At 46.6% G+C, this 23,977-nt stretch overlaps 1 protein-coding gene across 1 annotated transcript in view; it reads left to right on the top strand.

Annotated features, from left to right (window-relative positions):
• Nucleotides 1-21,911, top strand: part of snx7 (sorting nexin 7) — a 33,110-nt gene extending 11,199 nt beyond the window's left edge. The window contains exons 6-9 of the mRNA XM_056299532.1: nt 3,449-3,648; nt 6,857-6,943; nt 9,614-9,766; nt 20,921-21,911. Of these exons, the coding sequence (XP_056155507.1) occupies nt 3,449-3,648; nt 6,857-6,943; nt 9,614-9,766; nt 20,921-21,001 (521 nt within the window). The 3' untranslated portion in view covers nt 21,002-21,911. The remainder of the gene's footprint in view (nt 1-3,448; nt 3,649-6,856; nt 6,944-9,613; nt 9,767-20,920) is intronic.
• Nucleotides 21,912-23,977: the final 2,066 nt, after the last annotated feature.

Genomic DNA, 23,977 nt, shown 5'->3' with positions numbered 1-23,977 from the left:
GGTGAGATTTGGATGTGCTCGGATGGTTTTGGGTGAGATTTGGATGTGTTCGGATGGTTTTGGGTGGGATTTGGATGTGTTCGGATGGTTTTGGGAGGGATTTGGATGTGTTCGGATGGTGTTCGGTGAGATTTAGATGTGTTTGGATGGTTTTGGGTGAGATTCCGATGTGCTCAGATGGTTTTGGGTGGGATTCGGATGTGTTCAGATGGTTTTGGGTGAGATTCCGATGTGCTCAGATGGTTTTGGGTGAGATTTGGATGTGCTCGGATGGTTTTGGGTGAGATTTGGATGTGTTCGGATGGTTTTGGGTGGGATTTGGATGTGTTCGGATGGTTTTGGGAGGGATTTGGATGTGTTCGGATGGTGTTCGGTGAGATTTAGATGTGTTTGGATGGTTTTGTGTGGGATTTGGATGTGTTCGGATGGTTTTGGGTGAGATTTGGATGTGTTAGGACGGTTTTGGGTGAGATTGCTGTGCAACAAGCCAGTCTGCTCTGCCTTGCTGAGGACAAACAGAACATCTGGAGTGCAGAGACAGCCTCATCCAGACATCAGGTCAGCGAGATACCGAGTGTTCCTGATGCATTCAGACATAAAAAGGAAAGAAGGGCTCTTCTGTCAAGAACTGAAATACACTCTCAGCACATAACAGGGAAGGCAAATATCTGTAGTGTGGATATTGAGCTGTTGGCTGTGGGCTTGTAGCCAGATGGACTGATGTGGCAGTTTCCACACATGCCAGTGGTCTGATTATTCAAAGTCCACTTTGAGCTGATCCTGTCAGTGCACATGACATCATCCAGTCCAGTCTGATAGACTGCTTATAGACTGCTTACCCAGCACTTCCATATGTTTCTGATGATGTCCACCTCCCCTCCTCTCCCATCAGCTACGCCACATTTGTAAAAATGCAAAACAAAAGAGCAGAACCCGGGACTTGCCCTGTGCAGAAAGGAAACCATTTGTCCCACCCTGCACACATACAGAACCTGGAGATCAGATGGTCCGATAACAAGCTGGTGTGCAGCATAAAGCAGCTGCTGTGTTACTGTACTCACAGTCATCTGAGGACACTCTGGAGGTCTGTGTTGGTCTTGTTGACTGGGACGTATTGAAGGTGTTACATGGAAGAGCTACTGCCTGGCTCTCTCTTCCAACCTTCAGACCACAGAAACGTCTGTTCTGGTGCCAGTATCCCCTCAGCAACAGCAGGCTCTGATCTGAAATGACGGCTTGCAACTGAGAAGAGAGGTCAGTCCTAAACCACCATGTTTTGACAATAAACTTTTTTTTTTGGTCTGAGGGGAGAGAATAGGTTGGCTCTACCCTCATGTCTTGTGTGTCAGGCTAGCCTGTTGAACCAGAGTACAGCTGTTTCTTTGTGCTGCCTGCTCCTGGTTAGGCAAAAAGAAGTTATCTGTAAAGGTGCTTGTGACTTGAAATGAAGAAACTTTAATGACTTAAACTTTAATCACAGTTTGAAGACAGCCATAAGCTAAGCGGATACTGCTGAGACTGGTAGTTCACCATCAGCTGGTCACACTGGTACTGGTTTTAAACTGGTGTTGTTATGGCTCAATACCGTTAATAACCGGTGTTGCTACATTTAGCCACCAGAGGGCAGCGTTGGCCTTTCTTACAATCTGAGTCCTCCGCTACCATCTCGCATACTCTCGGGTTCGGGGGCGCCTGGTTGACTGAATAACTCTGCTGTAACGTGGGAGCAGCACGGACCATCATGCAGCTGGACAGTGATGCCAACACGGATTTTAATCTGATGCTCCACACAGGGGCATCACTGTTGCGTAGGCTGAATCACTGAAACTGTTTGCCATATGCAGCGCTGGAGCGATGATATCCTACGGAGTAAATGTTAAGGAGGGATCAAGGCTGAATGACATCTAAGTATCATGCCGATAAATCAATAAATAGGTCAATATACCATGGTGACCCCCGAGCGTTGCTGCATTGTCCCAGCATGGGTGCCTCAGCAGAAGTGACCCTCAGACCCTCCACATGCTGGTGGAGGTCCTGCAGCACGCCAGGCCCCAGTAGACTCAACTCCCATGAATGCAGAACAACCCCATCACGTTCTTTGATTTGTCTGGTGCTGATAATACCAACCAAGCCCCTCTGGCGTAGGGAGAAGGGAAGAGCGGCGTTGTCGGCAACGCCACGGTTTTCCTGGGTTTCACACCACCAACTCATGATGGTACACACTCTGTTCAGTACCAAACCCAACCGCACACCACCAACTCATAATGGTACACACTCGTCAGTACCAAACCCACCTGCACACCACCAACTCATAATGGTACACTCTGTTCAGTACCAAACCCACCCGCACACCACCAACTCATAATGGTACACACTCGTCAGTACCAAACCCACCTGCACACCACCAACTCATAATGGTACACTCTGTTCAGTACCAAACCCACCTGCACACCACCAACTCATAATGGTACCAAACCCACCTGCACACCACCAACTCATAATGGTACACACTCGTCAGTACCAAACCCACCTGCACACCACCAACTCATAATGGTACCAAACCCACCTGCACACCACCAACTCATAATGGTACACACTCTGTTCAGTACCAAACCCAACCGCACACCACCAACTCATAATGGTACACACTCGTCAGTACCAAACCCACCTGCACACCACCAACTCATAATGGTACACTCTGTTCAGTACCAAACCCACCTGCACACCACCAACTCATAATGGTACCAAACCCACCTGCACACCACCAACTCATAATGGTACACACTCGTCAGTACCAAACCCACCTGCACACCACCAACTCATAATAGTACACACTCGTCAGTACCAAACCCACCTTGGTATTGTGGTCTAGCGTTGTTGCTTATTTTCAGTTTTGGGGAAACCGTGAAAGGTGCCTCCACCTCTCTCAGAATGCTGCAGACAGTCCAGTACAAAGCCCAACATATTAGGAACAGACACACACATTAGGGTTAGCACTCCTGCCCGTGCCCCTGAGCAAGGCGATGGAAAGGAGAAGTGGAGTTGGTCCCACTGCTCCTTTACAATAGGATGGTTTCATGCAGAGAGCACATTCATTGCAAGAAAACAATAGTGTCTTTATTTTCATTATGACTATGGCGCAATAGAATATTATATATATTCCACCTGGAAATGAAATGTTAAGTTTTTAGTTTTTACAAAAGAGGAAAGTTATCTATACAGCTTTTCAGTTCATTGTTTATATGCCCAAAAAAAGTTTGATTTCAATAACTTTGCTGTTATGGATTTGTAATCATTTTTGAAATGATGAATGGCGATGTTTTCACCGCTGGGAACACGACCACTAGAGGGCGTAGCTCTTCACTCTCCCTCCCCCCAGTGCCTCCAGCGTGCCCAGCAGCAGGGCGTGTCAGTGCATTGTGGTAAATGTACTGCTGTCATTGTGCAGAGTACCTGGATGAGCTGAAGCAGTATGGTCCCACCTACACCTTGTGGGAGGGTGCCGAGGAGGAGCTGGCGGGGCCGTTGAAGGGCGTGGCCAGCTGTGTGGAGCACTGCAGCAAGGAGACAGAGGAGCAGATCCACCACCTCTCCGAAGTCCTCATGCCCGCCCTGCACGAGTACGTCCTCTGTGCCGACACTGTCAAGGTGAGGACGGTTCTTGTGTCCACAACTGTTGTGTTGCCCTGTAGGAAGATCTTACTGCATCATAGCAGTGTGTCTGGTCTGATCTGCTAAGTTTTGGCCATCCTGCTGATGAGTTGTATCCCTTCACTGGCTGGCTTTATGGTCAAGATTCTGGACATAGCATTACAACAGCATGCTACGGGGGGTAGCTGAGTATGAGCCTTAACACCAGAACCACCGGGATGTCACTCCTACCTAAAACCACCATGGGCGGTCAAAATGACCACCGGGTTTTAAACTCTATATTGTGTCAAGATAAATACACAGCTGAGATATTAATGCATTACATATGTCAGTGTGTCTGTTATGAAACTAACTGACACCAAAATCAACATTTTAACAACTTAAATACTATTTCTAAACAATTTAAAATGGCGGCTGTCCAACGCCTGTAAATACTGCAGCGCCTTGGTGGTAGTCATGGTGCGTCTGTAGCGGCGTCTGTAACCAGACGTGTTGGACATCATCACACATCAAGTGTAGACTATTTCTCTGCACTGGAGGGCGCTAGTGTGTCTGTAGGACACAGCAACGAACTTCACGAAGGAAATGACGCCACCAACACACGTCATGAATACTGACATGACGCACACCATCACGCACACATTACAAGATGGTCATGTTGACCGCTCATGGTCGTTTTAGGTAGAGCTTATCACCACTTTTTTGTGCAATTGATCTAAAACTCATTTTAATGCAAATATATGCAGTTTCAGGAGCATTGAGGGAGCGGCAGGTCTGTATCTCTTTTTTTTCCACAAAGTTATTAAACTTTGAAAATCCAGAACGGTCAGAATGACCGTCTTGGTCGTTCTAGTGTCAAACTTGTCCTTTCAACAACAAAGCAAAAAAACAAAAACCAAAAAAAAGCGTGTGTCCAGTTAGACTGTACATATCTATTCCTCATGATCGTTAGACTGTACATATCTATTCCTCATGATCATTAGACTGTACATATCTATTCCTCATGATCGTTAGACTGTACATATCTATTCCTCATGATCATTAGACTGTACATATCTATTCTTCATGATCGTTAGACTGTACATATCTATTCCTCATGATCATTAGACTGTATATATCTATTCCTCATGATCGTTAGACTGTACATATCTATTCCTCATGATCATTAGACTGTACATATCTATTCCTCATGATCGTTAGACTGTACATATCTATTCCTCATGATCGTTAGACTGTACATATCTATTCCTCATGATCGTTAGACTGTACATATCTATTCCTCATGATCGTTAGACTGTACATATCTATTCCTCATGATCGTTAGACTGTACATATCTATTCCTCATGATCGTTAGACTGTATATATCTATTCCTCATGATCGTTAGACTGTACATATCTATTCCTCATGATCGTTAGACTGTACATATCTATTCCTCATGATCATTAGACTGTACATATCTATTCTTCATGATCGTTAGACTGTACATATCTATTCCTCATGATCATTAGACTGTATATATCTATTCCTCATGATCGTTAGACTGTACATATCTATTCCTCATGATCATTAGACTGTACATATCTATTCCTCATGATCGTTAGACTGTACATATCTATTCCTCATGATCGTTAGACTGTACATATCTATTCCTCATGATCGTTAGACTGTACATATCTATTCCTCATGATCGTTAGACTGTACATATCTATTCCTCATGATCGTTAGACTGTACATATTTATTCCTCATGATCGTTAGACTGTACATATCTATTCCTCATGATCGTTAGACTGTACATATCTATTCCTCATTATCGTTAGACTATACATATCTATTCCTCATTATCGTTAGACTGTACATATCTATTCCTCATTATCGTTAGACTGTACATATCTATTCCTCATGATCGTTAGACTATACATATCTATTCCTCATGATCGTTAGACTGTACATATCTATTCCTCATGATCGTTAGACTGTACATATCTATTCCTCATGATCGTTAGACTGTACATATCTATTCCTCATGGTCGTTAGACTGTACATATCTATTCCTCATGATCGTTAGACTGTACATATTTATTCCTCATGATCGTTAGACTGTACATATCTATTCCTCATTATCGTTAGACTGTACATATCTATTCCTCATGATCGTTAGACTGTACGTATTTATTCCTCATGATCGTTAGACTGTACATATCTATTCCTCATGATCGTTAGACTGTACATATCTATTCCTCATGATCGTTAGACTGTACATATCTATTCCTCATGATCGTTAGACTGTACATATCTATTCCTCATTATCGTTAGACGGTACATATCTATTCCTCATGAAGACTGTACATATCTATTCCTCATGATCGTTAGACTGTACATATCTATTCCTCATGATCGTTAGACTGTACATATTTATTCCTCATGATCGTTAGACTGTACATATCTATTCCTCATGATCGTTAGACTGTACATATCTATTCCTCATGATCGTTAGACTGTACATATCTATTCCTCATGATCGTTAGACTGTACATATCTATTCCTCATGATCTATGACCTCTGGGTTTCGCTGGTCGGGCAGTTTACTGATGGTTACTACTGTCTGTGGTAACTATGGGCTGCTCACCCCTGCAAGTTGAACCAGCAAGAAGTTCAGCAACGCAGTTGTTTATTTTATTTTTTATGGTGTTTCTTTTTTTGCTCTACTCCGAGCTCCCTCCACTGCCAAACTGGCTCCTTCGCGTCGAAAGGAGCCAGTTGAGATGGTTCGGGCATCTGATTAGGATGCCTCCTGGGCACCTTCTTTTGGAGGTTTACTGAGCATGTCCAACTGGGAGGAGACCCCGGGGTAGACCCAGAACTTGCTGGAGGGACTACATGTCCAATCTGGCCTGGGAACGTCTTGGGATCCCCCAGGAGGAGCTGGAGGGTGTTGCTGGGGAGAGGAACGTCTGGAGTGCCCTACTTAGCTTGCTGCCACCATGACCCGACCCCGGAGAAGTGGCTGAAGATGAATGAATGATGTTTTGTTTTGGGGGGTTTTTTGCATCATAAATGTGTTGTGTTCATTGTATTTTGAGGTTTGAAAAAACCAAAACGTTTTAGTGCGTTTAAATGTAGTGGTGTAACAGGAAGAAAGGGTGCAGAAGTTGAGGGGGCTGTCTCTGTGTGTTGCTAACTTACTGCTTGTCCATCCTGTCAGGCTGTGTTGAGAAGGCGAGACAACATCCAGGCTGAGTTTGAAGCCAAGACCGAGGCAGTGGCCTCTAAGAAAGGTGACCAGGAAGCGGTACGTGACACTCAGAGGAAGATCTTATTATATTTGATTGATACCGACCAGAAATACGATGTGCATGTCAACCTCACGCATACAAACACACATACATGTGTGAAATCCCACCAACATTCTCACACTCTTACTATCACTCCTGTCCCTGCCTCTTTCTTCCCTTTTCTCTAGGAAAGTGCCCCGTGACTGGAACACTTTCCTAGAGATGAGGAGTATAAATCAAGGCATGGAGAACATGCTCTGTCATGGAGCAGCCTCCAGCTCATCTCGGCGAGGGGGTGGGGGGTGGGGTTCTTCCTGGGGGTGGGGGGGGTCTTCTTGGGAAGATTATCGAAATGTCCCAGGCCTGTACAGTGGAAGTCTGCCCTCAGCTCTGGGAAAACCATTCCTTGGTAATAAGGGCTGTCAATATTATTTCGTCCAATAAGCCTGCGGCTAATGGTGCTGTAATGAAAAAGTACCGCATCCCTTTTTAGTTTTGTTTTTTAATTGGTAGTTTACTTCACATGCTGAGAGAACAGAGAGTGACCCAAGATTAAAAGTTGGGAACCGCAGGAAAGGGCTGTCTTCAGGTATTTTGGATGTGTGTATTTGTGCACACATTTGAGGGACTATAAGATGTAGCATAAATACAGGCATGGGTTGGTAGTCAGAAATATCGAGAGCCCATAAGGTGAAAGGTTCAGGCATAATAGTTGTGACTGTTTCTCAGCCTGTTTTGGGTGACCCTCATGTCCAGACTTGTGCCACTTCCCGTGAAGAAGCAATTGTACTTGCCAACCTCGAGACCTCAGAAACTGGGAGATTTTCCACCCAGGGAGGGGGTCTAGGGGTCGTTCCCCTGAAAATGTTAATTTCAGAGATGTTGTTTCCTGCATGCTAGTGGCTTTGTAAGTATGACATAATGACACACACACAAAGCAGGGCTGGTGGTGGGCTGTAGGTATGGTGTCAGGTGGAGCATAGTCCACGTAGATATTGGAAAGCTATAATTTGACCAGTGACAGAGCTGTATCATGACCGTGTCATAAGGAGCAGATTTCTTTCATGACCCCCTACTCAATTTCAGTTGTGAATGGACCGACCTCATTCAACATGTCCAACATCTCCTGTAGTGAAAGGGGACATGGTAAAGGGATACCCCTGTCCCTGTTTCCAATGGAGTTCTTAATGTATCTCAACAGGCCGAAGGAGGTCCACATTTAAAGTGAAAAAAAGACTTTAGGTAACAGGATTCAGGTGTCAGCGTTTGTTTGCTTCATGGAGGTAACGTTTAAGGCAGCTTAACCAATACAAACTAAAAAGGATTAAAATCTTTGTAAGGCTTAAATTGACGATTTGACATTATTATCTGACATCAACTCTTGTCAAAGGTAGCAGAAGTGACTCGAGCCTACTTGAGATGACGTGTCGCCGTAGAGAGGATTTGTTCCAGCTGGAAGCCGCTAGTAGACAATGCAGGCTTATTCCCGGTATCCATGCGACAATGAACCGACAGGGGAGTCGAGGTTGCCCAGCAACGATGTCCAGCTGTGGCGGCTCTCAGCTGATGTCCCGCTACAGGTTATACGTAGCGTACCCTGGGCAAACCTGCGTGGGTCATTCTTGGCAAAAGTTAGACATTGGAAGGCGATGAAATCTCAAATATCACAAACCCAGCTTGACGCCGTGGTCAGTCAGTAGTGATTCTAAACATGGGAAGTATGTTACGGCGTATAGCCTAGCACAACAAGAGAACCTGTGATTAAACAGTAATCACTCCATCAAATTAAATACTCATCCAGAATGATATTTCTAACTCACTACTAGCAAGATGAGTTCCTATACTACTATTACTAGATGCACACAAGATAAATAACAACTCACTGATCATCATATGATAATATCAATAAAATTATATTAAAGAAAATAATATCAAATAATAAAACACAGTTATCAGCGCATCGTTTGACCTGAAAGACCTAACCACCTATGGCCACTAGATGACAGTATAGTTACATGGTAGAAATACAGTTAAAGTCTTAAATCAATATCTCGGTCAATTTAAAGGGTACAGTCATGGGAGTCAGGTCATGGTTCATGAATTTGTTTGCTGAGCAGTATTGGCTGGATTACTGGAGGGTAAACCAGTTAATTCTCATCAACTCAGACATGTACAGAAACAAAGAGTTACGCTGAAGGCCTGTGAGGAATGTTGCAGTTTACTCCCGGAAGCTAAGGCTACCAGCATGGCTTGGTAGAGAGACAGAGAGAGTGGAGCTGTAAGATCAATAAAGACCAATAAAGTCTCTTACATTTTAAAACATGTCATACTAAATTAACAGAAAAGCTGGTGGGTAGTTTGAAAAGAAACGCCTGGTTGTTTTTCTATGACTCTTGAAATGTGACTCAAGTCCTTTTGTATTAGTCATCACTTCAAGAAAGGGGGCTCCACTTTTATTTTCAATGTGTGCTATTTTTGTGTAACATGAAACTGTTAATTTATGTAACTTTAGAAGAACTTTTCTCAGTCACAGAATATTACTAACTGGAAAATGCAGCTCATGGAAGTTTATTGACAAAAGAAAGGGGGGTTGGCACGTGTATTGGAGCAGTAACCCGCAGTGTGACGTTATAGGCTGGTGCATGTGGTATGTCACATGACTGGCCATTTTCTTTTCTTCTTTGCAGCTAAAGGAGGAAATGGATGGTCTTGAGGACCGCATGGAGTGGTCCAACAACGCTCTGAAGGGAGACTGGCCACGCTGGCAGAAGAGCATGAGGACTGACCTCAAATCAGCTTTAATGTCCACCGCAGAGCAGAATGTGAAGTACTATGAAAAGGTGAGCTGAACCAGGATCTGTTTAACACCTCTCTAGTTGATACTGGACTGACACTCATTAAGGGTTGCAAGTGGGTTCAAATACACTGACTCGAGGGAGTAGGGTGTCTGTGCTCAGCCTTAGAGACGGTGAGGAGCACAGACATCCGGAGGGAGCTCGGAGTAGAGCCGCTGCTCCTTCACGTCAAAAGGAGCCAGTTGAGGTGGTTCGGGCATCTGATTAGGATGCCTCCTGGGCGCCTTCCTTTGGAGGTTTTCTGGGCAGGTCCAACTGGGAGGAGACCCCGGGGTAGACCCAGAACTCGCTGGAGGGACTACATGTCCAGCCTGGCCTGGGAACATCCTGGGATCCCCCAGGAGGAGCTGGAGGGTGTTGCTGGGGAGAGGGACATCTGGAGTGCCCTACTTAGCTTGCTGCCACCGTGACCCCACCCCGGAGACATGGCTGAAGATGAGATGAGATGAGAGGCAATGTTAGTTTGTTCCTCCTCACGTCATTTGAAGGTTTGCTCCATATTAGCTTACAGCCAGTAGTGCCCACTGCTTTTACAAACAGGCTTTAACAAGTTTGATCAGGGAAGTCTGGGGAGGCTGAAACATAACTGCCTTTTGATCCATAAAGTGACACGTCTATAGGAAAATAGGAGACTCAACCTCAACATGTCGGTGTGATCTCTTAGAGCTTTACACTGACTATGTACATGCTGCAGGCGTTACTGCTCCATTTTCTTTTTCACTTTGATTTTTAAAAGTGGCCCATGCTTGACAGGTTGGGACGCCGCTCAGCCATTTCAGCAGCAGTGAAAGACAACATGCAGTGCTGATATAGACCTGCCCGTCTGGGCCATGAAAACGGACATGAGTGCACATAAATTCCAGCTTTACAGCAAAACCTAGTGTGATGGGCCCATGCTGGATATGTACTTGATGTGGGACCACACATGAATTGGGATTGAAAAGATATGCTCGGGGGGGGGGGGGGGGGTTGTGTGTTGACACTAAAAAAATCTGTGCCACCTTTCTTTTAGAAAGGTGCTATATAAGTAAAATTATTATTATTATTATTATTGAAGGAAAAGAATCGGAGGTGCGTTGTATTTCAGACTTACATTCACCCAGCACGCTCTTGTTATGCAAAGCATCCCGCGACACAGAGCAGGAGAAGCGGTTTGGATGATGGATGGACGGATGGTTTTTGCCTCATGGTGGCTCCGTGGCCATTTCTTGAGCGAGTGGGTGAGAGAGCCGCCGTAGGGAGAGGGGATGAAGACAGAGAGAGTTTGGGGTAGAGAAACGGAACAGAGGGAAGAAACAGGAGGGGTGGAAAGCAGGATGGGGAAATGCAGAGTGGAGAGAGGAACAGGCGGTCCTTGGTCAGGATTACAGATCAGCCGGCCCCTGCGGAGTCAGCAGGGACTTAAAAGATGAGAAGAAGAGCTCACAAGGAATAACTGGGGAGTGGGGAAGAAAAGGGAGAGAAAGCAGCTTTGTTAACACCCATTTACTTCTTTATTGATCTTTATAATCCCTTGTTTGGGACCAAGCTTTGCATTTGGGGCAGGGACGCTGTGGTTAACGTTTGGAGCTTTGCCAGTAGAGGGCAGCAAGACTCCACTTTTATGTTTCCTTCTTAATCAATTAGTCACGCCAAACGGGTTTTACATTTAAATATTTCCTGTAGATGTTTTTTTTTTAACTTTGTTGGTTTTAATGTCCAGTTTTTTCTTATGGAATTTAATGACAAGCAAAACTCCTTGCACGCATCTATTTCTCCTCTCCCATCCTGCTGGTTGTGAACAAGTCTCGGCCCCAGTGGTCTTCAGGAGGAAACGTCTTGCTGTACCGAGCGCCCCCTAGGTGTGAATATATGCGAAGCATGGTTGTGCTCAGAGACGAGGTTTCTTTATTTATTCGACCCTCCTCACTCACTGAACTCCAGCAAAGTTACTTCAGCGTTGGAAACTAGGGAATGAAGACTGGCCCCAGGTGGACAGACCGTTACTGACATCAGGGCGTTTGAGTAATTAAATGGACCAGTCAGAAATCAATACTTCTACATCAGCTACATGACTTGATTATGCTTGCATCTTTGATGTGCAGAGAAAGACTGAGAAATGTGCAGCCGTTATGGTGCACAAGACACGTCACACACATGGGTTATTAGAGCTATAAATGAAAAGCTGAACGCCAACATGCAGCTCACAGTTCATGTAACCTCGCATTTTGGGCCCACCTAACTTAACATGTTATAATTAGACAAAATTAATTAAATTACACAACCAACGTGAGAGAGAGAACAAACACATTTCACCTCACTGCGCACAGCGACTAACAGGGATGCTCTGCACCACCATATCGTACTTGGAAGATCCTTTGCTACTATTAGTCCTGTAATTTGGCTGGGTGATGGAGAGAACGAGATAGAAATTGATTGTGTTTACAGTTGAGCAAGTGAAAAGCCCTTGTATTTTGGACTGATGGCCTTCATTAAAGGATCTCAGGACATCTCCAGTGTTGGAGGATGCTTTGTCTCAGTTAGGCTGCAGCAGCTTCTTCCCTCGTTCTAGGACAAACAAGTTAGACGGCGAATCGATTCCGCTGTTTGGGAAGACAAGCACCTTAAGTGGCTCATCCATCGTCAGTTTAAATAGTCTACATCTTTCACAGATACATAAGCACCACTTGTTTTTCCCCTCGGATTTGATTTAAGTTCGGAGAAACAACTTTTTATTTCACAAGCAGAACATATCCGTCCTTTGAGAATGACGTTTATTACAGGGCTTCTGTACACTGGCCATCCAGCACAGTGACTCTGCTCGTCCAGATTAAATAAAAGAGTGCCCCCTACTTTTGTAAATTGATAGTCGACTGGTAGCATGAGACCGTTGCACAGAGGAGAAATTCATTCATAACAGGCAGCACTCCCAGTCCAGGTGACAGGATAGTGAGAAAATGTCCTACTACACACACTGTAACCACACCTCTCTGAGGAGATTGTTCCCAGCAGATGGGACATTTAATGGGGGTATGTTAGTGTGGGTCTCTGAATAATGAAGGTATTTTATATACACACACACACACACCATCCAGCGACTCAGGAAGGGGAAGTGGAGCTTGACTCAGGCTGTGTTTCGCCGGGGAGGGGAACTGCTGACCTGGACTGGGGATGTTGTCGGGCGGTTGATAAAACACTTTGAGGAGCTCCTGAACCCGGCTAATATGTCTTCGGTGGAGGAGGTAGAGTCTGAAGACTCTGGGGAAGCCCCACCCATGTCCCAGGCAGAGGTCTCTGAGGTAGTTAAAAAGCTCTTCGGTGGCAAGGCGCTGGGTGTGGATGAGATTCGCCCTGAGATGCTGAAAGTTCTGGACATTGTTGGGCTGTCTTGGCTGACATGCCTCTTCAGTGTCACGTGGAGGTCAGGGACAGTACCTGCAGAGTGGCAGACTGGGGTGGTGGTTCCCATATTTGAAAAAAGGGGACCGGGGGGTGTGCTCCAATTATCGGGGCATCACACTGCTCAGCCTCCCTGGGAAAGTCTACTCTAGGGTGCTAGAAAGGAGGCTCCGACCGATTGTTGAACCTCGGATCCAGGAAGAACAATGCAGATTCTGTCCTGGCCGTGGAACAATGGACCAACCCTTTACCCTTGCGGAAATGCGGAGGGAGGCATGGGACTTGGACCAGCCAGTCTACATGTGTTTTGTGGACTTGGAGAAGGCTTACCACCATGTACCCTGGGGCACTCTGTGGGGGGTACAACGGAGGTATGGGGTACCGGGGCAGTTGCTACAAGCCATCCGGTCCTTGTATAAATAGCCAGAGTGAGAGCTGTGTCCACATTCTCCACACCAAGTCAAACACCTTTTCGGTGGGTGTCGGCCTCCACCAAGGTTGTCCCTTGTGTCCGGTTCTGTTTGTGATATTCATGGACAGGATCTCAAGGTGCAGCCAAGGTGAGGAGCGTGTCCGTTTTGGGAGCCTCAGAATTGCATCTCTGCTCTTGGCAGATGATGTGGTTTTGTTGGCTTCATCAGAACGCGACCTTCAGCGCACACTGGGGCGGTCTGCAGCTGAGTGTGAAATGGCTGGGATGAGAGTCAGCACCTCCAAGTCTGAGGCCATGGTTCTCTACCGGAAAATAGTGAATTGCTCCCTCCGCATTGGGGATGAGTTGCTGCCTCAAGTGAAGGAGTTTAAATATCTCAGGGTCTTGTTCACGAGTGAGGGTAGGATGGAGCGGGAGCTTGACAGGCAGATTGGTGCAGCATCAGCAGTAATGCAGACATTGTACCCGAGCTGAGCTGGAAGGCAAAGCTCTCAATCTTTGTTCCAACCCTCACCTATGGTCACGAGCTTTGGGTAGTGATCGAAAACGGCGAGATTGCAGATAAAAGCGGCTGAAATTAGTTTCTTACGTAGGGTGTCTGGGCTCAGCCTGAGAGATAGGGTGAGGAGCTCAGACATCTTTGGTACACCTACATCCAAGAGAGCCATTGTTAATGTTGTTATCTGCTGCTGTGTTTACACTGCTATGCTTACACCACACAGTACCAAGCCCAGCCTGCCATGTTTACACCTTTACATGGTGAACTGCTGACATCTACAGGTTAGCCTGTAGCTTTCAGCAAACTCACTAAAATGGTCTAGTGTTTAGATATTCTAAGAAGTCACTCCAAAAGAGTTTTTGCCAGACATTGTATCGTATAATTTGTGAGTGTTTGACTCTGGTATGTGTGTTTCTGTTAATGTGTGTCTTGATGTGTTGTCTTTCCCAAAGTAAATACACACCAGAGGATGTTCCCAACAAGGTATCTAGAAGTCGAGGCATCTCTGTGATAGATCTGGGTAGATCTCCCCTCCTCTCTGCTTACTGGGCTCTCTGCTCCTCGTTAAGCAGCCCCGTCCAACCTGGAAGTTCTGGGCAGTTAGACTGCTGGAAGGAAAGTGGTGGAAGGAAAGGGTATCAGTCAGCATCATCTCATTCACCCCCTTTCAACTTTCAAGTTGTATTTATCAAACGCACAACAATACAGTGTGTCACACATTGCTGGCAATGAAATGCTTAGGCATCAGACCAACTGCAAGAAGTTAGAAAGTAACATCAGAACTCAAAGTTAAATCTGGAGTATATTCATTTAGCAGTATTTACAGGCCAAAAAAAAAAGATATTAAACTAAAATCTCAAATTTAAAATCTAAAGTGTATCAATTGACAGTTGAAATGTAACAGTGTTAATAGAGGTAGATACTCCATCCATCCATTATCCAAACCACTTATCCTGTTATCAGGCCGCCGGGATGTAAAATGTACATAGTGCAGGGATGGTACAGCAGAAAAGTTTGTGGCAGAGGTCCCCAACTATCCGCCTGCACCTTTGGGTGTAGAGGTCCAGCATGACTGGTGGCTCAGTCCTGATGATGTGCTGTGCTGTTTTCACCACCCTCTGTATAGCCTTACGGTCAAGGGCGGTGCAGCTGCCATGCCAGGCAGTGATGCAGCCAGCCAGGATACTCTCAACCAGGAATCAGGAACACTTTGTTTGTCATTTCAGTTCACGTACTTGCGCACAAAAAAATTAAACAAAACATTGTTTCCCCCAGCCCACAGCAGTGCAACACAAAGACAAAAACACATCCAAAAACTACAAGAACTACAAGAACACGCGTGTCCAAACTAACACATATATCTAAACTAAAAAATTTTTTTTTTAAATCACTGTCCAGGAGAATCAACGCCAGCCAGGATGACTGTCAAAACTGCCAGTCTGCATGGGCTAGCAGTTAGCTTAGCCTGCCCTGCTTCTGCGTCCTGTCAGACTGCCCTCAGTGTTTCCTCCTCTGGCGCAGCTCCGGGCAGGGCCGGGGTCTCTGGGCCCACCGAACGCAGCAGACAAGGCTCCCTTGGCTGATCCAACACTAGCTCTCTCAGCCAGACACCTTCGACACACCTCCCCGCTCTACACATGACGACACTAAAAACACAGTCAACACTAGGCAGGGCCGCCGCCAGACCTCCCTCGGTGTTATTGGAACTGCTGGTCTGCATGGGTTAGCAGTTAGCTTAGCCTGCCCCGCTTCCGCGTCCTGTCAGACTGACCTCGGTGTTTCCTCTTCGGGCGCAGCTCCGGGCAGGGCCGTGGTCTCTGGGCCCACAGGATGCAGCAGACCAAGTTCTCCCAGCCATCAAACGAAAACAAACTTAGACGCAGACATGGACAAAGACACTGCATGGACGGTACTGAGTGAGGCTGCCGCAAATGTGAATTCGTGCCGCCATCTTCCCACAGCAGAAAAGTGAACGGTGCAGAGTAAAGTGAGGGTTGAGTATTTTGTGAGAGGGAGAGAAGGGGGCACATCAATGGGGCAATTTGTAGAAGCTGCAGCATTTCCTGGAGTCCATGCCAAGGTTATTCATCCTGCGGAGGAAGGAGAGCCATCATCTCACTGCCTTAACAACGATGCTGGTGTGGTTTGACCAGATATAGTCCTTGCTGACGTTCACCCAGAGGAACCTTAAGCTGCTGACTCTCTCCACTGCTAACCCGCTGATGTTGATGGAGGTGTGTCCTCCCCCCTGCAGCTTCCTGAAGACCACTATCACCTCTGTAGTTTTGCTGATGTTGAGATGGAGGTTGTTGTCCTGGCACCACCTACTCTGAATATACAGCCCATCTTTTTTTTCTCAGTGACATTGATACATTGACATTGCAGTACTTAACAGCACATGGTCATACATCAAGCTTAAATTCAACATAACATTTCCTTCATGTCAGCATCAAGGAATGATATCGGGCTAATTCGTCTGCTTGTATGGGTTTAATTCTATTTTGTTTGTGTTGTTTTTTGTTTTGTTTTGTTTTTTTTTTGTCTCTGCAAATGCATCTACCAGTGTGAGTAGGCCTGGTAGTTGGATCGCCTTCATATCAAGTTTGTTTTTTGACTTTACTGAAACATTCTGCAGTATTTCCTGCTCTTTTGTGACCATACTAATCACACGGCACTATAAGTGTATCAGCACGGGCCTGGAGTTCTATAAATACTATGAGAGGCCCAGGCCATACTGGACCAGATGAACTGGTGTGGGTGAAGCAGGAGATGGATGCACTGATGTTTCCAGTTCTAGTAGTATGTGTAGCTGCTGAGCTTCTGTCACTGTTGCACTTCCTGCCCTGCATTCTGCCTCTAAACACTTCAGTCTGTCCTGATGCAACCTAAATAATCTAGGTATGGAAGTCCCAAAGATTAGAATTAGTTCATCTCGACAAAAAGTTTAGTTTCAATTGTTGCATCTTACAATGCTATGATTGTAACTATTCCCCAGTCCTATGTGAATAGTACATGTAACTCTAATTAATGGTCATGGCAATTTGCATATGAAACCTGTGTTAGATCGCTGGTTTTGGTTGTTACGCAACTGTGCTGTTTATAAGGGCCCAGACACACCAAACCGACTAGCAACGACAAAGGCAGTCTGTTGCGTCGCCTCACGTCGCCTGCGTCTGGGCCAAAAAGTAGCACTTGAACACAACACAAAGACTACAGCCGACGGCCAACTAGCATGTACGTTCTGCACTGATTCGCTAAGCTGAACAGCCAATCAGAGTGATCTCTCTCACCAACGGGCTCCGCTGGCCGAAAAGCTGCCGACAAAGGTCCAACTAGTGCCAACAGTGCGGGACACACCACAAAAACTAGGATCACAGATGCTCACCGACAGCCGACATTGGCCAACGGCCGAGCGTTGGCCTGGTGTGTCAGGGCCCTAAGGGTGGGGACACCTGCAGTCAGCTGAGACTGACAGTCACTTAGATGAGTGATGAAACATTTCTCCCACTAAACCTTGTGCCCAGATGAACTGATTCTACTTTCTGGGACTTAATAGTCTACACCAGCAGTACTCAGACTTGGCCAAACCAGGAGCCACATTGACAATATATACATATATATATATATATTTTTTTTTTTTAAAGAGCCACCTTACAAAATATACCTCCTCAGCCAGCCTTCATAGGGTCATAGGTTGCTCTTATTGGGAAATTGGATTATTAACAGTACTGCTGGAAACTGTGACTCATGCTTTGATGGAGTGCACCAACCATCACACAGACAGAAGCCTCATGTAAGCAGAGCTGTCAGGAACTGGAGTTACAGATCATTCATGAAATCAATAGTCAGTGTTGGAACACTGTGAAACAACAAGAGCTGTTATTCAGTTTCTCCATCACACTGGACTCTACATGAAGATTTAGAATCAGAACCATGTTTATTGGCCATGTAGGTTTACACAAACGTGGAATTTGACTCCAGTGTTGTTAAACTTGTTAAACATGCAGTCCCTCTTATGAAACCCAGAGAAAAGCTGTGTTGCTGAGCGTTGAAAACATGTAACACTGTAATGATACAGGCCTCCGGGTGGTGTGGCGGTCTATTTAATTGCCTGCCAATACAGGGCTCGCTGGTTCAAATCCCTGTGTAACCTCCAACTTGGTCGGGCGTCCCTACAGACACAATTGGCTGTGGGTGTGGGTGGGAACTCGGATGTGGGTATGTGTCCTGGTCGCTGCACTAGCACCTCCTCTGGTCAGTCGGGGCATCTGTTCAGGGGGGAGGGGGAACTGGGGGGAATAGTTTGATCCTCCCACATGCTACCTCCCCCTGGTGAAACTCTTCACTGTCAGGTGAAAAGATGCGGCTGGTGACTCCACATGTATGGGAGGAGGCATGTGGTAGTCTGCAGCCCTCCCCGGATCAGCAGAGGGGGTGGAGCAGAGACCGGGATGGCTCGGAAGAGTGGGGTAACTGGCCAAGTACAATTGGGGAGAAAAATGGGGAAAAACAAAAACAATGTAGTGATACACGCATGTACTCTGCATATACACAAACTCTGGTTCGCCATGCTGTGTGTATGTGTGTGTGTGTGTGTGTGTGTGTGTGTGTGTGTGTGTGTGTGTGTGTGTGTGTGTGTGTGTGTGTGTGTGTGTGTGTGCGCGCACACAGGGTTTTTGTTTTGTTTTGTCCCTGGCTAGGGCCACATTACTTGGACTGGTGTCCATGCCTTGCCGGGTCAGGTTGTCTGGTACTGAGTCAGGTTGTCTAGTACATGGTCAGGTTGTCTGGTATCGGGTCAGGTTGTCTGGTACTGGGTCAGGTTGTGTGGTACCGGGTCAGGATGTCTGGTGTCGGGTCAGGTTGTGTGGTACCGGGTCTGGTTGTGTTGATACTGAGTGGTACAGGATGTCTGGTGCCGGGTCAGGATGTCTGGTGCCGGGTCAGGTTGTGTGGTACTGGGTCAGGTTGTGTGATACTGAGTCAGGTTGTCTGGTATCGGGTCAGGTTGTCTGGTACCAGGTCAGATTGTGTGGTACTGGGTGGATGGAGCTGCAAACACTCCCACAGCTGCACTGCAACACTCACAGACTTCATCTTGGGCCTCATTTCTCCTCTCTGGCAAGCCACAGAAGGTGCCTCCTGATTGGCTGACTGTCTTACCTACTTGGCCCTGCATGAGTCAGTCAGTCAGTCAGTCAGTCTGGTTGGTCAGCCATTCAAGTCAGCCAGTCACTCCGGAAAAAATGACTGACACAATTACTCAGTGATGTAGTGAGTCAGACTGTGAGACCCTCCAAGCAGGCAGCTGAAGGAGACTGATGACTGTTGTTTGTGGTGGACAGCAGGAGGAGTCAGAGGAGGGCTTTGTATTCATGAGTTCAGATGTGCTGCTAAAAGATGTCGGCTTCTCATCCCTCAGTCGGTATTTATCAGCAACCTCGGCCAGATGTCAGACGGCCTTGGCACGCAGACTGTTCCAGATGGGCACATTTGGTTTAATTATAGCCACAGTGTTTGTGTTCCTTGTGGCCCGCTGTGTCAGCCACATTGGTTCTGACATGTTCACCTGTCCTTGCTGCGGGCAGTGTTTGCCATCTTTAATGCTCGAGAAGGTTGGCTATACATATCCGTTCTGGTGAGAGAGCCGGGACAGCTTGAATCAGTGTACCTGTCAGTCAGAAAGGTGAGAACAAGGCAGGAAGTGGTTCTGCAAAACGTTTGTACACACACTGCTGTATTTAAAGTGGTGAAGGCCTGCGGCGAGCCTGGACCACAGAGACCACATGAAGTGTGTGTCCGTCAGAGGATATGAGAGGGAGGATGCTCATAGGGAGGTGGAGGGCTTCATGAGATTAGAATAACATTCCCTTAGTCACACCAAACACACACACACACACACACACACACACACACACACACACATGCGGTGGCTCGCGATGCCTCTGTTAGTGTAACATGCCTCCACTGATGAGCACTGGGGAGGTAGGTGAAGATGAGAGGATGAGGTGAAGAGGAGGTGAAGATGAGAGAAAGATGAGTGGAAGATGAGGGGAAGGTGAGGTGAAGCTGAGTGGATAAGATGAAGATGATGGAAAGATGAGGGGATTGGATGAAGATGAGGGGAAGGTGAGGGGAAGCTGAGGTGAAGATGAAGTGAGGATGAGGTGAGGATGAGGGGAAGATGAGGGGATTGGGTTAAGATGAGGTGAAGATGAGGGGAAGGTGAGGTGAAGCTGAGTGGATAAGATGAAGATGATGGAAAGATGAGGGGATTGGATGAAGATGAGGGGAAGGTGAGGTGAAGCTGAGGGGAAGATCAAGTGAGGATGAGGGGAAGGCAGAAAGTGAGGGTTCAGAAGAGAAAAAGGGAGAGAACTCGTTGGAAAGGCATTTGTGCAGACGGAGGTCTGATAACCTGACAGGTTAGGATTAGTGATGATGGTGATGATGTTTGAGGTGGGGAGATGAGAATATGAAGATGCAGTTAATTACAATAAGGATGGTTCTGTATTTTACAAATCTGTAAACACATCTTCATCAGATTAGTGAGGGAGGCACAACAAAGCTGTGAACGTGTTGTCGTTGCAGTCGTCTGCATATAAATCATCATGTAACCATGTTAGCGTTATAAATCATCATGTAACCATGTTAGTGTTATAAATCATGATGACAACACCCCGGTGGCTGTGTAGCATGTTATTGATGATCATTTGTGATGTTTCATGATGACAGACCTGTCAGTAGGTACGATGACAACACCCTGGTGGCTGTGTAAGGTATACGGTGAGCAGGAACATAATGAGGATGGTTTCTTCTTCACTTGCAGTGTTTGGCTGTGTGGGAGTCCTTCCTCCTCTCCCAGAGGACCGAGCCCAGCAAGGAAGGAGAACAAGAGAGCGTCCCATAACATCTGAAACATCCACCACGACTTGCCCCGGCACCTTCTTCAGAAACCATGAAGAAGACCCCGCACATACCCACACAAAACCTAGTCCCCGTCGCTTTCCTGCTAAAGCTTCCAACACATCGCTCACGTTCAGGTGAAACACAAACCCACAAGCATCTCAGCACCTTCCTCCACCCGCTGATAACCTGCAGGCTCCGGCAAAGCCCTCAACATCACGACACTCTGTGCCCGACACACACACACACACACACACACACACACACACACACATGCAGTGTTACCACCATTCTCCCAGGTCATAAGCCAGAGGACCTCTCCTGACTGCCATCTAGAGGTTAGTCCCAGGTTCAACATTTGCCAGTGATGACCGTGAGTCTTACAAACAGGCTGAGCAAGTAATGTCTGTGATTATCCATGTTCACATGCATGGCCAGCCACTAAAGCCAAGGATCAGAACGGCAATAATCAGATGCAACACCATCACTTACCCACCGAGCTGTAAGGTGTGGCAGGTGAAGTCTTTCTAGGAGCTTGTTCAAACACTCTGGGCAGTTGTTTGTGTCTGCCTGTTGTCAGTAGGTCTGTGTACAGTAGATCTGTGTACAGCATCATCAGGTGTCTCCAGCAAAGCCTATGCATCAGGCGAGATCAGATGAGTGCAGCATTTAAAGGTACCCCCCCCCCCGTGAAGCCGTGCACAGTCCAACACCTGTTGAGCTTCTTACTTGTTTACCTGTTTCAAGATCATTAACTTTGATTTCTACATAACACAAGTTTGAGAAATGTTTTATACCGTTAAACATTTTTGCTTTTTTTGTTGCTTTTATCGTTACTGGATGTGTATATAATTGTGATTTAATTTGAATGGCTGGGTGCAGGCATAATAATTAAAGAAATGTGGTACATCTAACTGGTGTTGGCTGTTTGATACCGTTAATAACCGCTGGAAATCTATCAGAGTGCTTCACGTTCTTTATTCCAGCTGAAGTTATGGTGTCCCTCTTAGAACACAGTAAAGAAACAGAAAAAGAGCCTTCATGGATTTACTGTTTGTGTGCCTGCGACAGAGGAGTGTGTCAGATGTTGAAGCGTGTCACAGTACAGAGTGATGTCGTTTGCATAACATCACACTGTGTTAGTCACAGTACAGAGTGATGTCGTCTGCAAAGAGTGATGTCGTCTGCATAACGTCACACTGTGTTAGCTGTGTTCCCAGGATCCGCGTCTACAGGGTGGGAACTGTTCACTGCTGAGCTGATGCAGCAGGCGCAGCAATGGCTGCTCCACCTTGTGTGTTGGGTTTGATGACATGACGAGCTTTGTTCTACTTAACGGGACTGAAACACTACAACCGTGGAATCTGTTTGGCTTGGTTTTACCCGAGAGCTAAAAATAAGAGTTGTTTAATTTTCTTTCATTGGGAGATGACGTCCGTCCCCGTACAGGGGGTGTCGACTGTGCCGGAGTTTAAGTGATGTTACATGTTTTACCACTTACGTACGTTACTGTGAACAGCTTATTACATTAAATATTAAAAAGGACCTTTCAAATAAAGCACTGCCCTGGAAAACATGTTGTTCATAAGCACTTTACCTGATGCAGTAAAAACCCAATGTGGCTAGGCGGCGAGAGAGACATGTGACCACAGAGCACGTTTTTGTACTCACATGTTCAAGAAAAGAACAGGGGAGGAGGGAAGTGTGCAGCGGGCTGGCAAGTCTCGCACTGGACACTCAGCTGAATAATAGATCCCCACCGGATTAGGTGTCCATTAAACTGTTGTCTTGCTCGGAGCGCCACGGTTGGCACGTCTCCCCATCTGTCTCTCTCCCACCTCTTTTCCTAGTGCCTTTTTCGACTAATGGTGTACCCACAAAATGAGTCAAGGATTCATAATTTACCATGTTAAGGAAGAAGAATTTTCCATGGCTGCAGTAGATGCACCAGCATTGGCCATAAGGAAATGAATATTCTATTTGCCTAGATGAACTCAAGCCAAGTATGCTAATTGCATGACCCCTGAGCTTTCAGCCCGTGTGTGTGTGTGTGCATGTGTGTGTTGCGAGATTTGCTCACAGTCACAGTGTTGTGATGCGACTAGTGCAGCATGCTAGTGAGACGTTGCATGTGACCTTCCTCCCTTAGCCCTTGCCGCTGGCCATCCCAGTCCTGGTTAAAGGAAGCCGAGCCTGTAAGTCTTGCGAGGCAGTACACTGCCTCTCCCTCGCCAAGACTCCTACCATGCCTCCTCATGGTAGCCCACAGTAACCGGCAGTCTTGCAACTCCACGCTAAACTAGTAGGGGATCTTGGCGCTGCAGTGGTCCACAGAGGCAGGATGACTGGGCCCACCCTGCCATCAGCCAACCCCTGCCCTGCTGCCTTGTGGGTAAATCCAAGAAGACAAAGGCTAGGAGCGCACACCCTGAAAGAAAAGCAAGTGATGGCGGCAAGCTTTTAGGCAGCGTCCAACAGACTAGACCACTGGCAGCCTCCTGCAGCAGGGGGAGATATCAGTCATCTTGGGAATAGCCCTTGCCACTCGAACCCATCTCCTTTATGTCAAGAACATGATGTTGGGAGTAGTGCAATCCCCATGTCACTCCAAACATCTTCAACGTGCAGGTACCTAACAACCACTTGTTGGGAGTCTTCCATCTGTACCCCACCTCTTAAAAAGTCTGCTGGCAGTGGGGTGCCTGGTGACGGGAGCAGGGCTGAATGACCTGGGAGCTCCTAGTCAGGCCCTACACAGCAGCAGCACAGGGTATTGGTCGCTAGCAGCTGGGACTGAGTGGCAGCTGCTTTCGGCAGACCCCTGTGTATCTGAGCAGCCCTCTTCATGGACTGCATTGCTCACCCTGAACACGTGGTGTCTTATCTAGTGTGTGTGTGTGTGTGTGTGTGTGTGTGTGTGTGTGTGCGTGCGTGTGTGTATTCTTTCCATCTGGTAACAGCGATGGGCCAAATTGCCCTC

This window comes from Lampris incognitus, chromosome 19, assembly GCF_029633865.1.
Source record: "Lampris incognitus isolate fLamInc1 chromosome 19, fLamInc1.hap2, whole genome shotgun sequence".
Taxonomy (NCBI): domain Eukaryota; kingdom Metazoa; phylum Chordata; class Actinopteri; order Lampriformes; family Lampridae; genus Lampris; species Lampris incognitus.
The sequence above is the reverse complement of the archived record's forward strand: the minus strand, read 5'-3'. Positions and strand labels throughout refer to the sequence as shown.